Raw genomic sequence first — 13,711 nt, forward strand, 5'->3', positions numbered from 1 at the left:
TTTTTGCGGTTTCCAAAAATATGATTTTATTAGAAACACTTTAAGAAATTTTACAATAGTACGTATACGCATATAGATGTAGATATATGTGAATGCATATACACATTTATATTTAAAAAATATAAGCATGCTGCATTGTACGATACAAAGTATATTGTTGTAAAACCCACTCTGTTCGCATGTTTAGGCACACTTATATTACAAATAATCATCGAATAGTTGACAAAAAAGAGAGGCACTTGAACCGCCTTTAAGATATTTAATACAATCGTTTTTTGTAGCGTATTTGTCCTAAAATATGTGGCAAACCTGCGAGTTGGTTATAATTTATTGCTCCCAGAATTTAAATCGAAACTGTGGATTAAATTTATTTTGCCCAATCGTTTATGTTCGAAGTAACAGTTTTCGAAAACACCCGAGGTATCTGTGCGCATAATTCGTGTACGCAAAATGGGCAAAGGTAATTACAAGGAAATAGCATTACTGGGTATAAATTATTAATTATGTACATAGTCAGACGAATTCTAATCGAGCGTGAGCGTACTCCGGGTATTTTCAAAAACGATTCGCAACGTACAAGACTCGTGGCGTGAAAAAAATATGATTCCACAATCCCGAGTTATCTTTTCGAAAGGAACACACTTCGCTTTTTGTTTGTTCCACGTATTCCACGTTTGAATGCAAAACAGGATACTGCACCCTGAGTATCACGGATTGTACGATTTCTTTTTACAAGTATTGTTACATCACAGCGAAGTTGTTAAAATTGTTTTCCAAAAAGGAATGCTCTGCTTATAAACGGCGATCGTTTCCACGAAACGATACACGGCGTAAGAAAGACCTTAAGCGCGTAACCAACGTTTGTTCTGTACGAAGAACCATCATCCATCTCTTCTACGGCCATCCGTGCACGTGCACACGGAAGACTGTATCAGATCAACGTCTAATACTGTTTCATCTGTTGCGTGTAGAGTCGTTTACTATTTTTTGGTACAATTATCCACCTCGTTGCTCACGCAACACCACGCCGTAAGTGCATACCGCGTGCAGTATCATTTCCTTCGCAAATCCAAGCGCGTTCGAGCGTTTCTCAACACAACATAAACAGTCGCAGAATTCCATACATAACTAATCCATCATTGTAATCATTTCTCGATTGCGCAATGACGTTTCTTTATCAAACAACTTTTCTCGGAGCAGCAATAACCGAGGACTCGTCGCTTAATCCAGTCACTCTAGACTAAAACGCGTAAAAATGTTATGAAAATATTTCTATCAATGTATCTATATTGTGTCAACATTATCATCGCATGGAAAATTTCTTACGGGTCCCAACAGGTGTATAGAATCACCTTTTTGCAGATATTTAAAAAATTATTGGTTTATAGGTGTCCACTAAAGAGAGAGACAGAGAGTGACCAATTTACACAAAAATATGAAGAGAGAATGGTGAACTTTGATTTGTAATAATAATAACAATAATCCATATTTCTATTTGCCACGTCACTGTTGACAGATTTTAAGCGTTAACTGAAATAAATATAATGGTTAATACGGTTTGACTTCTACAGTGTGTTACACCTAAACAGGCCACCTGAATATCTCTTTCAATTGTGATTTCACTCATAAATGCATATTTTTTCTTGTCGTATTATGTAGTTGACTTTAAAATAAAAATAAAATATTGTTTATATCGTTACAATTGGAACAGATATTCAGATGGCTTGCTTTAGACGTGACAGCTTGTATACAAGGTCTTCGTTGAGTTGTAAACACGAAATTGTTAGGAAGTAATACCCTTCAAGACTGTGACTGTAGACTATGGATCAAAGTTTTCACATCATTCTACGTGAAAACTATTGATTATACAAATTTAACGTCACACCGCTTTCGTAGGAATTTCCGTATCTTAATTATCGATGACAATTATTTTTGCAGAAAACACAATACCTTTAAAGATTCCTATAAGAAACAGATAATACTATAGGATACAAGATAATCTAAATAGAAGTACATGCAACAAATCAGTTTGATAAAATTATTTTCATAATCGAATCTAAAGTGATTGGGCTAGCTTTTCGTGAAACTTTGTAGCGATACTCTTGCGTTCCTACGTACGACGAAAATGTACTAAAAACGGAAACTCTGGACCGCAAAGGGTTCATACTTTTACAGTTCGCTTCCTCCAGTTAATCGTTTTACGCTCCGCATACTTGTCCTTCGATTTACAAGCGTAAATTATAATTTACCTCTGCGATCGTTTACACGATTTTACTTCATTCGATTTATAGTCGTAAATTATAACGTACCCTTATCATTGTTTGCACGAACGCGATTCAAGCGAAAGCAAAGCTTAAGTACAAAACTACACAGCTTCGTAATGCACTTCGTAGTAACTCCCCCATTATTTGACTCTGACACGCTACTAATAGTACGATATCAATCACTTTGGTAATTCATTTCACACATGACACTCGGAATACCTTCATAGTAAGTTCAAGAGTAACCTTTAAAACGATAAAACAGAATTGGTCAGAGAGATTTCTGTACAGAGAGATCTCTGTGAACGAAGCATTGCAAATTTTTCTACTACAAGCCTATCATAGACCTTTTAATGCCAGTGTCTGTCTATTAAAATCTACTAATTGTGTTATTGCTATTTACAGTAACTTGAGGAAACACGCAAGTCTTTTGATATTCCTTGTAACAATATGTAGAAATTAATGTCAGTCGACATCAATGTAGAAAACCCAGTTCTCAGTTGTAGATTGTTTCTAAATAAGCCACGTTTGTAGAAATCCGTACTCCAGCGATCAGGTTTTATCGTTTCGAAGGTAACTTTCAACTATAAAACTTTTGATTCGCGTGTCGCGTGTAGAATGAATGTTATACATTACAACTTGATCTCGTAAAAAGGTAGTCTTTGCCACGGTTCCAGCCCGTGCGATAGAAGACGCTTAAACGTTCTGTATATTTTTCACATTTGACGGATTCAGTGGCTCTGTAACTGGTCCCTTCTCGTGCCGCGCGTTCCTCCTCTTTGCACGCTGCTTTCTGGCTTTCGCTTCAGCTCCAACTGCCAGGAAATTGTTCTTAAAGTATTCCTCGATCTCGGAGAGCTTCTTGCCATGTGTTTCTGGCAGTAAAAACCACACGAAAACAGCGGCGCCTATTGAAACGCCAGCGAAAAACCACTGGACAGCGTAGGACCCTGTAAATAATGAAACAGTGAACGTTTAGGTTTAGCTTAATATTTGTCTGAATGAAGATTTAAATTAGATGCTAGGGTTGAATTTCCAATGAAATACAAATTAAGCTACTGCATTTTATAGGCTGATTCAGATTGTTCGAAACGTGAAGAGTTAAACAGGGTAGGAATAAAAATGTGAATATAAATTAAAATAGGTTCTATTTGTGTTACCAATTAAGTGACGATAATTTGAAAAATGTTTTTTAAAATTTCAGCTATCTTTCACATTCTAATTTGCATACAGAGGGTATACAAGCTAACAGACCTAACACAGACCTAAACCACTCCACTTAAATATCTCTTTCAATTGTGACTTCACTTATAAATGCATGTTTGTTTCCTATCGTATTATGTAGCTGACGTTCAAATACGATCAGATGGGCCCCTCTATACCATTTTAATTACATATAAAATATTTGTTGTATCGTCACAATTGGAACACATATTCAAGTGGCCTGGTTTAGGTGTAACATCCTGTATGTGGAAATTGGAATGTGAAGGAAAGCTGAAAGTTCAAAGTTAAAAGTAATTTGTCAAATTATTAACACTTAATTGACAAGACAAATAGAACCTATTTGAATCCATTTTTCTAAATATACGTTGTAATAATAAGTTTACATAATGCTAATTGTACCAAGCGATGGTATGTTATTGTGTTATAATATTTTGTGTACGTTATGGAGTAATTCAAATTTCTATTTAAGGGGTTACACCACTTTGGTCGCTTCAAAAATCGAATTTTTTTTGCTTAAAGTACTCTTTACATATACGAAAATAATATGCCGTTAATTAGAAATCGATATAGAAATTGTAAATGCAGTCTTGAGCTCTAGAAGTAGAGGCGCACATCAACGTAACGGAAACTTTAAACACGTGTTTCTTGAAACAGCATTTTCAAAATCGATGGTTACTTTAGCCTCGCCAATTTTTAATCAATCGACTTGAATCTCTTCTTATGCAATCATCATATGTTTTTCTAGTGAAACACGTGGGATTTTTTCATTATATTAATATTTGTATCTTTTATCCAACTTTAAGTACCGCATTTTTAGGCTAATGTGCCATTTGATTAAAAATGTATATTTTTAAAAATTTTGTTTCACGGGTCTAACTTGAACCTGGTTTGAGTTATCGTCTCTACCGGAAAACCTTTTATTTTTGAGATGCTCCACTAAATCGTCTGCCGTGCCACTATTTTTGGAAAAACAAAAAAAAATGAAGAATAATTTTCTAGTTAAATATTTATACAATACATTAATGTACTTCAATGTACATAAAATCTTGTTATTGCTTTAATAAAAATTCTTAAAAAAGCCTGAAAATTCGGATGGGTAAAGTGGCGTAACAGCTTAAGCTTGTACTAGATTGCATAGAATCAATCAAATACGTACCACCCAGGAAACCTTGCAAGCTCCTGTAACTTTGCAGAGCAGCAAACATTAGCAAGTTGGCTATCGAGTAACTGATGGAATGAGCTATTCCTCTGATCTCAGTTGGGAACAACTCTGCAGTCATGGTCCACGGAATAGTCAGCATACCAACCATAGATGTACAAACGTAAAGGAGCAGACATAGAACTGGTACCTGAACAAACAGAGAAATAAGTAAAATTAATCCTTGATTTGAAAGCTTTTCGTTCAAACTTGTCACATTTCAAATGCATACCCAATAGCCAGAACGATCGCCATCCCTAATGAGGAGAGTGAAGTAACCGGAAACGGTCATACAAATTGCCATGCCCAGTGACGAAATGATACACAATGGTCGTCTCTTGTAACGTCTCAGCAGCCAGGTGTTCACCATTGAACACAGAAAACGTGTTACGCCGACTAAAATCGAGGCTATGTATTCATCTACGCCAGAGCCAACTTCCTGAAAAAGAGTGATTGCAATTACGAAATACATATCGGATCAACAAATTAATTTTTGGACAAGATTCAGAAACATAAGTCTAGTGGGTGACCAATGTCAAATAATTGTCATAAAATGTGTTTCCAAGCATACTTATTAAACATTTCTATTAACATATCCTTTTTGACAAAATATTAGACTAAATACAACAAAGAAATTAATTGTATTGCGAGGATTGTTAATGATTTAAGACTACATTCACACTTAAGATATGCACAACGAAACAGAGTCTAGTACAAAAAATAACTTACACAAGATGGATAGAAAGTAATTGCAAACGTTTTTGATATTCTGTTTTTCACATAAATCTAATTGATTTCTAAAATTGAATTCTGTTCTTCACATAAATGTAATTGTTTTCTACAACTGAAAGATGTGCACATACAGTGTAATTAATTGTTACGTTTTGTCTAATATTTGTATGTTAAAGAGATTTAACGAATAAATATGCTTGGAAAGACATCTGGCGACACTTTAGATTCAGGAACGTTGCTTACTTGGAACCACGTGACAGCGTAAAATAGAGTAATATAGATTCCGGAGAACTGCTGGAAGGAGAAGAACAGGAAGAGTATCGTCATCGGCTTCCATCCTGTAGGCTTCAAGAACGCTCTGAACTTGGTGGATACACCGCCGTGTTTGCTTTTTCTCTGCTCGCTCAGCTTGATCTCGTTCTCTTTCATAATCGTTGTCAGCTGTGCCTGCGCGGCTGACACCTTTCCTTGTTTCACTTCGCATTTGCACAGCCTATTAATCGAACATCAGAACTTAAGAAAGAGTGTCTTACAGATAGAAGTTAAGTCAGGTCCTATCATGAAATATCGACTTCTTTATTGAATATGTATATATAATGTTATAAATTAGGCATGGAATTGACGCTGAATACCAAAACAAAATTGAATTTCTCTGTAATAAAGAAACGATATTTAATGTCATTAATTTACGGCCAATTCCTGATTATACACTTTATTAATAGTCTTTAGTTAATAATTAATTTGCTTGACTTTTACTATGTGTATGTCTTCTTTGTTTTTCTCTGTCATCTCTATCACTATCTACTTTATTAGCAATATTCAAATTAAAGGAATACATTTTCTTTGCATACATTTTAATTTGTCTGAACAATAAAGTCTAGAAAAGTAATTAGACTTTTTATATGCATGGTATAACAAGTTTATGCCTATGATTGATGCAAGTCTTATTGCAGTGTCACTTACTAAATTCGTTTTGAGGATCAAAATTACTCTAATTTCTTTGCGACATTCGAACTCTTTTTTTAAGGCTTAGTTTTTCCTATTCTAGTTTCCTGAGACTAGTTTCTACTTATACAGTCTAATCAGAGGATCTATAGGATGTATAATATAGTGATGAACATAGCTGCACCAATAATTCCTTTTTTATATTGCCATTAACTTTAAGGTATACAAAAAGTAAGTATAACAGGAACATTTTGTGCTATTTAATGTAATATAAATCTTTTTTTAAAGTTCTCAATGCGTTCTTGCTCACCTGTAACAAAGAATATTCATTGATAAAGTTTTGTACGATACTTTCAGCAATATAATTTTCTAGTTTTAATACTTTGCAGGTGAACAACAACACACGGAGAAGTTAAAAAAAAAGGCTTTATATTATATTAAGTAGCACAAAATGTTCCTGTTATACAGGGTGTCCCAGAACTCCTGTGTGAGTCGGAAATGGAGGGTAGCTGAGACGATTCTGAACAACAATTTCCTTTGCAAAAATGTCGGATAGGGCTTTGTTTTTGAATTATTAACGAAGCCTCATCCGATATTTTTGCAAAGGACATTGTTGTTTAGAATCATTTCAGCTATCCCCCATTTCCGGCTCTTACAGGAATTCTGAAACAGCCTGTATTTATTATGGCAAATCTGTGATTATTGGTACAGCTATGTTCTTTACTGTATCAAGGTATGTTCCTTACCATTCTAGTGACTTTTTCGCCTCCTCCACTCGACCCTTGGAAACCAGCCACACAGGCGATTCAGGTACAAACGCTTGCACCAAAATGATAGGCACAACGGCATAAATAATACTGAGCCAGGCTACCAGCCTCCAGGGCATGAACGCGCCCTTCAAATACGAGAGGACCATGCCGAAAGAGGCCAAAGTCGGACCAAAGGATATCATCGATCCCCTTAACTCTGGTCGTGCGACCTCGGTAATGTATACGATGGCTGGAGAGGTTGCCAAAGCCGTCGCCAGTCCAGTTAACAAGCGGCCGACCAACAGCATTGGAATATTCGTTGAAAGTGCAATGAGGATCCACCCTGCCACGCATGGAATCGCACCGATTTGGAGAGTTCTCAATCTTCCCAACGTCTCCATCAGGAATCCACCTATCAGCGCACCCAAGGGTGCACACACCACCACCACGCTAGCTGAAACAACAATCATTCCTCAGTACACGTGTATAAATACATCCACAGTTCATTTTGTGTTGTTGTGTTTAATTTATAATTGTACTTTCAATTTAACTTTTGAAAGATTTGATGGTGAGATTTTCTACTTTCAATGTATATTTTGATACACTTGTAGTAAGTTCTAATATGTTAATAGTTGTTTTACATTTGTAAAACAATGTTGTTTCCATTTCGTGTTGTTGTGTTTAATTTGTAACTGTACTTTCAATTTAACTTTTGAAAGATTTGATGGTGAGATTTCCTACTTTCAGTGTATATTTCAATACACTTGTAGTAAGTTCTAATATTAAAATTCAGGGGTACGCATAGACTAGAATCTATTTGAATCTATGTATATATCTATGAATATCTATATGTATTTTGGTACGTGAGTATTTCAATACCCATAGCTATAACTATACTAAACTGATATGTAGTTGTTTTACAATTGTATTATACTTCATTCTACGTCGAAATAAATGAATTTAATTGATTAACACCCCAAACGATTCACATTTTTCCTTTTGTATAGATTTAATGTCCCATCAACATCTTAAATGTGGTTATTAGCGACAACTGGTAGAAATTGAGCTACTGGTAGAAACACAAGCAAGTGTATGTACAGTGTTTCATCAAAATCGAGGTGTAACAGTCACCGATGTTTCCTTGTAAGAAGCTAAGAAATACACTGATCATGAGCTACAACATAACAGATGATAGAACCATAATGATACTACTATGAATTAAAAAATAACAAAGCATTGGTATAAATGGCGTAGTATTGAAAAGTAATCCTAATCATATTTGACATCAAAATGAGAAATCCCAAAATTTGTTTATCATGGGACCACCCCGGAGACATGCTCCACAAAATCCCAGCGTAATCGAGTAACATACATAAAAAAAAATATACATGTCGAATTGAGTAACCTCCTCTTTTTCGAAGTCGGTTAATACACATTACTTTGTGTCAATTGAGTCATGCACACCGCTACATTTTGTGGGTTAAACTTTACTTCGGGGCACCAAAAATTATGAACTTTTTTTTTGTACCATTTTTTTGTATCATTTTAACTATTGGACTCCTAACATTTTTACTTACATTTTCGCAATCTAGGCATCAAAAACTACTAAATGGTGCAAAAAACGGTTCATAATTTTTGGTGCCCCAAAGTAAAGAGCAGCCATTTTGTGTATTTCTGTGTATATGTCAAAATTTGTTAATGGCCGACCTATATTTTATCTTGCGTGCAACCCATGCAGGCAATTAGTAGAGATCATAATAAAATCATCAAGTGCTTGTAAAACCGTAACAATTATCGCTTCCCACGATGTTAATTCTTGCACGAGCATGTCCTCGTTCAGATGAACGAGCGATCCATTTTATTTCGCGCATACTTATCGTCGTTGTTCACCATCAGTACTTAATTTATCGCGTCTCGGGAGTTGCTCACCTATCCAGGAAGTTTCCACTTTAGTGGCGCGCAAATCAGAGTCCGTGGCCTCCAGGTGAGGAATGAGAATGGCCGAGTACGCCATGCTCAGTCCCACCGATATGTGGAAAGTCGCGGATATGACGCAAGCCGCGATCTGAAATAATTAAACGATGTGGTGTTAATGAGAAAATGAGGAACACGTGTTAGTAGTTAGTGTAGGTTGTTGTTAAAAAAAAATGTTTCATACGGTGACATCTTGTTTAACGATGTATGGAAGATACAATCGGAGACGAACATACAGTCAGTGTAATAAGCATTCGTACAGGAACCATTTATTTTAAAGTGGTTGCTGTACGAATCTAGAGACGAGGTAGCGTCTCGATGTTAAGAACATGAAAAATTATAATGCCTCCCCGTACATAATGTGGCACTACCGCATATTCGTACAAGAACCATTTATTTTAAATTGGTTGCTGTACGGATCTAGAGACGCGATAGCGTCTCGGCGCCAAGTACATGAAAAATTATAAAGCCACCCCTTGCATACAAGGTGTCTCAAAAATGTTGTAACACCTTGAAAGGCGTGATTCGGGAGGTGATTTGAAACAACTTCTTCCTTAGCGAAAATGTTGTCCAAGGCTTCGTTAAGGAGATATTAACAGAAAACCTCGACCAATCAGAGCGTGTAGCCTACGCTACCGCCGCCCGCCCACCGGTATACGCGCGCTCTGATTGGTCGGGGTTTTCTGTTAATATCTCCTTAACGAAGCCTCGGACAACATTTTCGCTAAGGAAAAAGTTGTTTCAAATCACCCCCCGAACTATCTCTTTCTATGACCTCCAACATTTTGGGACACCCTGTATAGTTGCAAGTGGAATCATCAGGAATCCATGTGCAACTAAATGGGAAAGGATTGGTCTCATTAGATAAATTCCTTGCCGAGTTTCATAAAAAAATAGGAATTTTCCAGTAACAATTGTATAAACATTAAGAAATTCAAAAATGTTTTCAAATGGGAACATAATTAATCATTTGACATTATATGTAGAAGATTTCATCTCGATTGGTTAATTTCTTGCCGAGTTAAATCAAAGAATAGAAATTTTGCCGTAATAATAGTTATAAACATTAAGAAATTCATAAATTTTTTCAAATGGGAACAGCATGAAAGCAGCTGTCATTATATGTAGAAGGAATGGTTATGATGAGCATGTATTTATTATATTAGTTTGTATCATAAATAAATATGTATTTTCCAAACATCCCTAACACTTTCAGTACCGTAAATACGGGTGAAAATATTTACGAAGCTAAAATTTTCCTCTTATAAAGCTATCAATTGAAAAGTGGGTTGTCAACGTACCTCTGGTATGGCGTTTTTGAGAGCCGTCGGCTGGACGAAGCCTTTGTTGAGACTTCTGCTCGAGACGATCGCTTCTTGAAAGCTCTCCCTCTCATTTTCTTCGATATTCTTTGACGCCTCGCGCTCGACACTAAAACAATCGTATCAAATTATGTAATTTAAGTAAATGTTTGAAAGTTAACAGTTACTTAAAAAAACTATTACTTCGATAAACCGTTATTCCTTTAAGCTAAATTATAATTTCATTTTATAATTCAAATCAAAATTGTCATTCGATAACCAATGAATGATAAGTTGTTTAATTAATTTAGAAGACTATTTTGCCTACATCTGAGCTTGATTGGTGTCAGAGATAATAGTTAGTAGGGCATTCTGTATATTGTTACCTAATCAATAAATCATCACAAAATATTTACATATTTTTATTTTATATTTTTTGCGTCGCGATAAATATCACAATCATGAATGGGGTCGTGAATGAAAAAAGTTTAAAAAGCCCTGGTCTAGACCGTTGATTTTCAAATATTATTTTGAGTTTTTTTTTTTCAAATAGATTATTACACACACATTTATTCATATTTTAGAAGAATATTGGGATTCTTCTCATTTTCCTTCCTTGGGCCTAGAATCCCAAACGAGAGCCTCCGTATCGATTTCAAAAATCCCATGGTGCTTACTGGGATCGAACAGTTTTTTCCTTGAAAATTAGCAAACTTTAAAGCGTTATAGCTTGAAAATTAATAAAAATCGGGTAAATACATTAAAGCGTCATGAATTCGTCTTGAAAAGTACTATCACATGGTATAAAAAAAAAATATATAGTTCCATTTGAAAAACGAAACTTGACCATCATATCTCGTTAAATAACAAAGTTAACAAAAATTCCTTCTCGCTGAAACATGAGCCCCATTGTGCCATGCAATTTACATAGTTGAAATTTTGCATTCGACCGATAGTTTTGGAGTTCGAGCTCCGTATCACTTAGGCTGGAACACCTTGTATACAAGTGATAACTCCGTTATTATTGCATTTATGAAAAAATACCAAAGGAGAAAGATAAATGGTTCGAAGAGCACTACACCTATAGGCCTTTAAATTTTGTTTAGATACAACAGTACATATGCAATTAACAATTGCATCATTTCTTTCAGTAGAAATGCATATTTTTTTTTTACACAGATCGATTCTTCTGTTCATTCTACATAACAAATGATTAGGGTACCATGGCAAAAAAATTATTAGTTCTCGAGATATTTTCAAAAAATGTCTTTATTGAAGAAGATGCTCCAACGCTTTTCCATTACATTCTAAACATCTCTGATAACGTTTTTTTATTGTTTGTATAACTGCGTTTAAATGATCTGCATCACACAACACAAAAGTGTCGTACATATCTTCTTTCTCACTGTTAGTAAAATATATTTTCTTGTATTTAGTGAAATACAGTTACACTTTTTCAAATTCTTAGTTTTCGTACTCGAGTTACGATACGTGAATTGCTACTGAATGATGAAATGGTTACTCGTACAAATCAGTTTCTGCATCTAAAAAATTCAGCAAAACTAAAAAGTTCAGCTGCTGCATCTAAAAAAAATTTTAAGTCCTACAGATGTAGTGCTCTTCGAACCATTTACCTTTCTCCTTTGGCATTTTTTCGTAAATGCAATAATAACGGACTTATGGCTTGAAACAATTGCGTGGACCACCCTGTATACAAAAGTTAATGCCCATTTGCTGATCTCATCCTAAATCTACAAACGTTACTGTTGCAGCGACAAAGTCAGCGAAATAATATTTGATGACAAACATTGAATAACGGTAGGGAATTATAAATCAAGATTATGTGCTTTGACAAACAAGACATGTCAAATACGGTATTCGGTGAATGGTTTGCCCGGTTCCATCTACATACATATGTACAGTCTTTACACAGTCTTTACACATGGAATAATCCATACAGTTTCATGAAACTTACATGGTACTGTCAAGTACCAGAAACATTTTTGTTTCAAAGTAAAACGCAATTTTGTTTGCTTGAATAAAACTGTAAATTGAAGAACTTGTTTTTCACCAATTAAAAGTTTGTATAAAGAACGAAAATTTAAAAAACGTAAATTTGTTTATAATTTTTTGGTTGAAAGAGCGACTAATTCATCTCAAAGAAGATTTCTTTTGAAAGAAAATGATCTCTCACGATAAGAACAAAACAAACATGATGAAATGATGTAATATTGTAAAATTATCGCTCTAATAGTCGATACTTTAGCGGAAATTTACACACAGTATATGAATATACTACATATATTTACACACACGCGCGCGCGCAGAGACGTGCAAGCATACATGATTAAATTGATAATTTCGATTTTTGACTATGAACGTTTTATGACGTTTTTATTTTCTCTACTTTCATTATTAATAAAAGTATTTTAAACACAATTTGTACATGTCGATAAGATATGAAATAGTTGTTAAATATATTTTTTCGAAATAAGAACATTTTCTAAGGCTCGCTTCTTTTAAATCATTTTTATTGTTTTGAAAGAAAATGATCTTTCACGATAAGACCAAAACAAACAAATAGTTGTTAAATATATTTTTTCGAAAAAAAGAATATTTTCCAAGGTTCGCTTCTTTCAAATTATTTTTATTCTTTTGGAAGAAAATGATCTCTCACGATAAGACCAAAACAAACAGGAAGACGATTTATAGTTTTGAAGGTAAGAGATCCTATCTGCCACTAATACCCTATTGAAAGTGCTCGAAATCCAAGATAAGACAAGATTATTTACTATTAACTTCATACTGTTGATGCCAAGGTGACTTTAGCACCATGATATTGTATTGTAGTATGAAATGATCTTGACCTTGAAATAATTTTGAACCTCAGACATTTGCGATAAAGCAATGGCGCCCTTAAAGTAATACGTAACTCAATCGTCCCGTTTCAATCGTTTCTGATTGAAATAGATACACGAGAATCCAAGATTTATTATCGAATCTCTAGAATTCATGGCAATAACAGAATGTATGCAACTGTAGTTTATTCAGAATCAGATTTACGAGCATTTAGAAATCACCTTCTGATAACAACGCAGACGTTACTGCTATGAATGAAACCTAATTGTTTCAAGACACTTTAAGAAAACAAATCTCAAAAGTTAATCATTCCATTGGTCGAACTTAAATATGTACGTAGACGATTGGTGTAAAAATATTATATTTCTCAAGTGTCTAGATATATTTGTTCAATTTTAGACAATATTCAATTTATTAATCGTTATATGGAAACTCATGTGAATTAAATAAATAAATTGGTATAAAAAT

General features: G+C 34.6%; 2 protein-coding genes across 2 annotated transcripts in view; one reads left to right on the top strand and one right to left on the bottom strand.

Annotated features, from left to right (window-relative positions):
• LOC128886402 (facilitated trehalose transporter Tret1-like) overlaps positions 1–13,711 on the bottom strand; it is a 56,169-nt gene continuing 42,458 nt past the window's right edge. Inside the window, exons 3-9 of the mRNA XM_054141273.1 lie at positions 10,385–10,514; positions 9,039–9,174; positions 7,107–7,563; positions 5,659–5,908; positions 4,916–5,122; positions 4,642–4,834; positions 1–3,211 (exon numbers count right to left, since the gene is read on the bottom strand). Coding sequence (XP_053997248.1) covers positions 2,958–3,211; positions 4,642–4,834; positions 4,916–5,122; positions 5,659–5,908; positions 7,107–7,563; positions 9,039–9,174; positions 10,385–10,514 — 1,627 coding nt within the window. The 3' untranslated portion in view covers positions 1–2,957. The remainder of the gene's footprint in view (positions 3,212–4,641; positions 4,835–4,915; positions 5,123–5,658; positions 5,909–7,106; positions 7,564–9,038; positions 9,175–10,384; positions 10,515–13,711) is intronic.
• The window catches only part of LOC128886434 (NADH dehydrogenase [ubiquinone] 1 beta subcomplex subunit 5, mitochondrial), a 60,098-nt gene continuing 59,861 nt past the window's right edge, over positions 13,475–13,711 (top strand). The window contains exon 1 of the mRNA XM_054141361.1: positions 13,475–13,484. The gene's annotated coding sequence lies outside the window, so the exon portion shown is untranslated. The remainder of the gene's footprint in view (positions 13,485–13,711) is intronic.

The sequence above is a fragment of the Hylaeus anthracinus genome, unplaced genomic scaffold (genome assembly GCF_026225885.1).
Source record: "Hylaeus anthracinus isolate JK02 unplaced genomic scaffold, UHH_iyHylAnth1.0_haploid 11982, whole genome shotgun sequence".
In the NCBI taxonomy this organism is placed as follows: domain Eukaryota; kingdom Metazoa; phylum Arthropoda; class Insecta; order Hymenoptera; family Colletidae; genus Hylaeus; species Hylaeus anthracinus.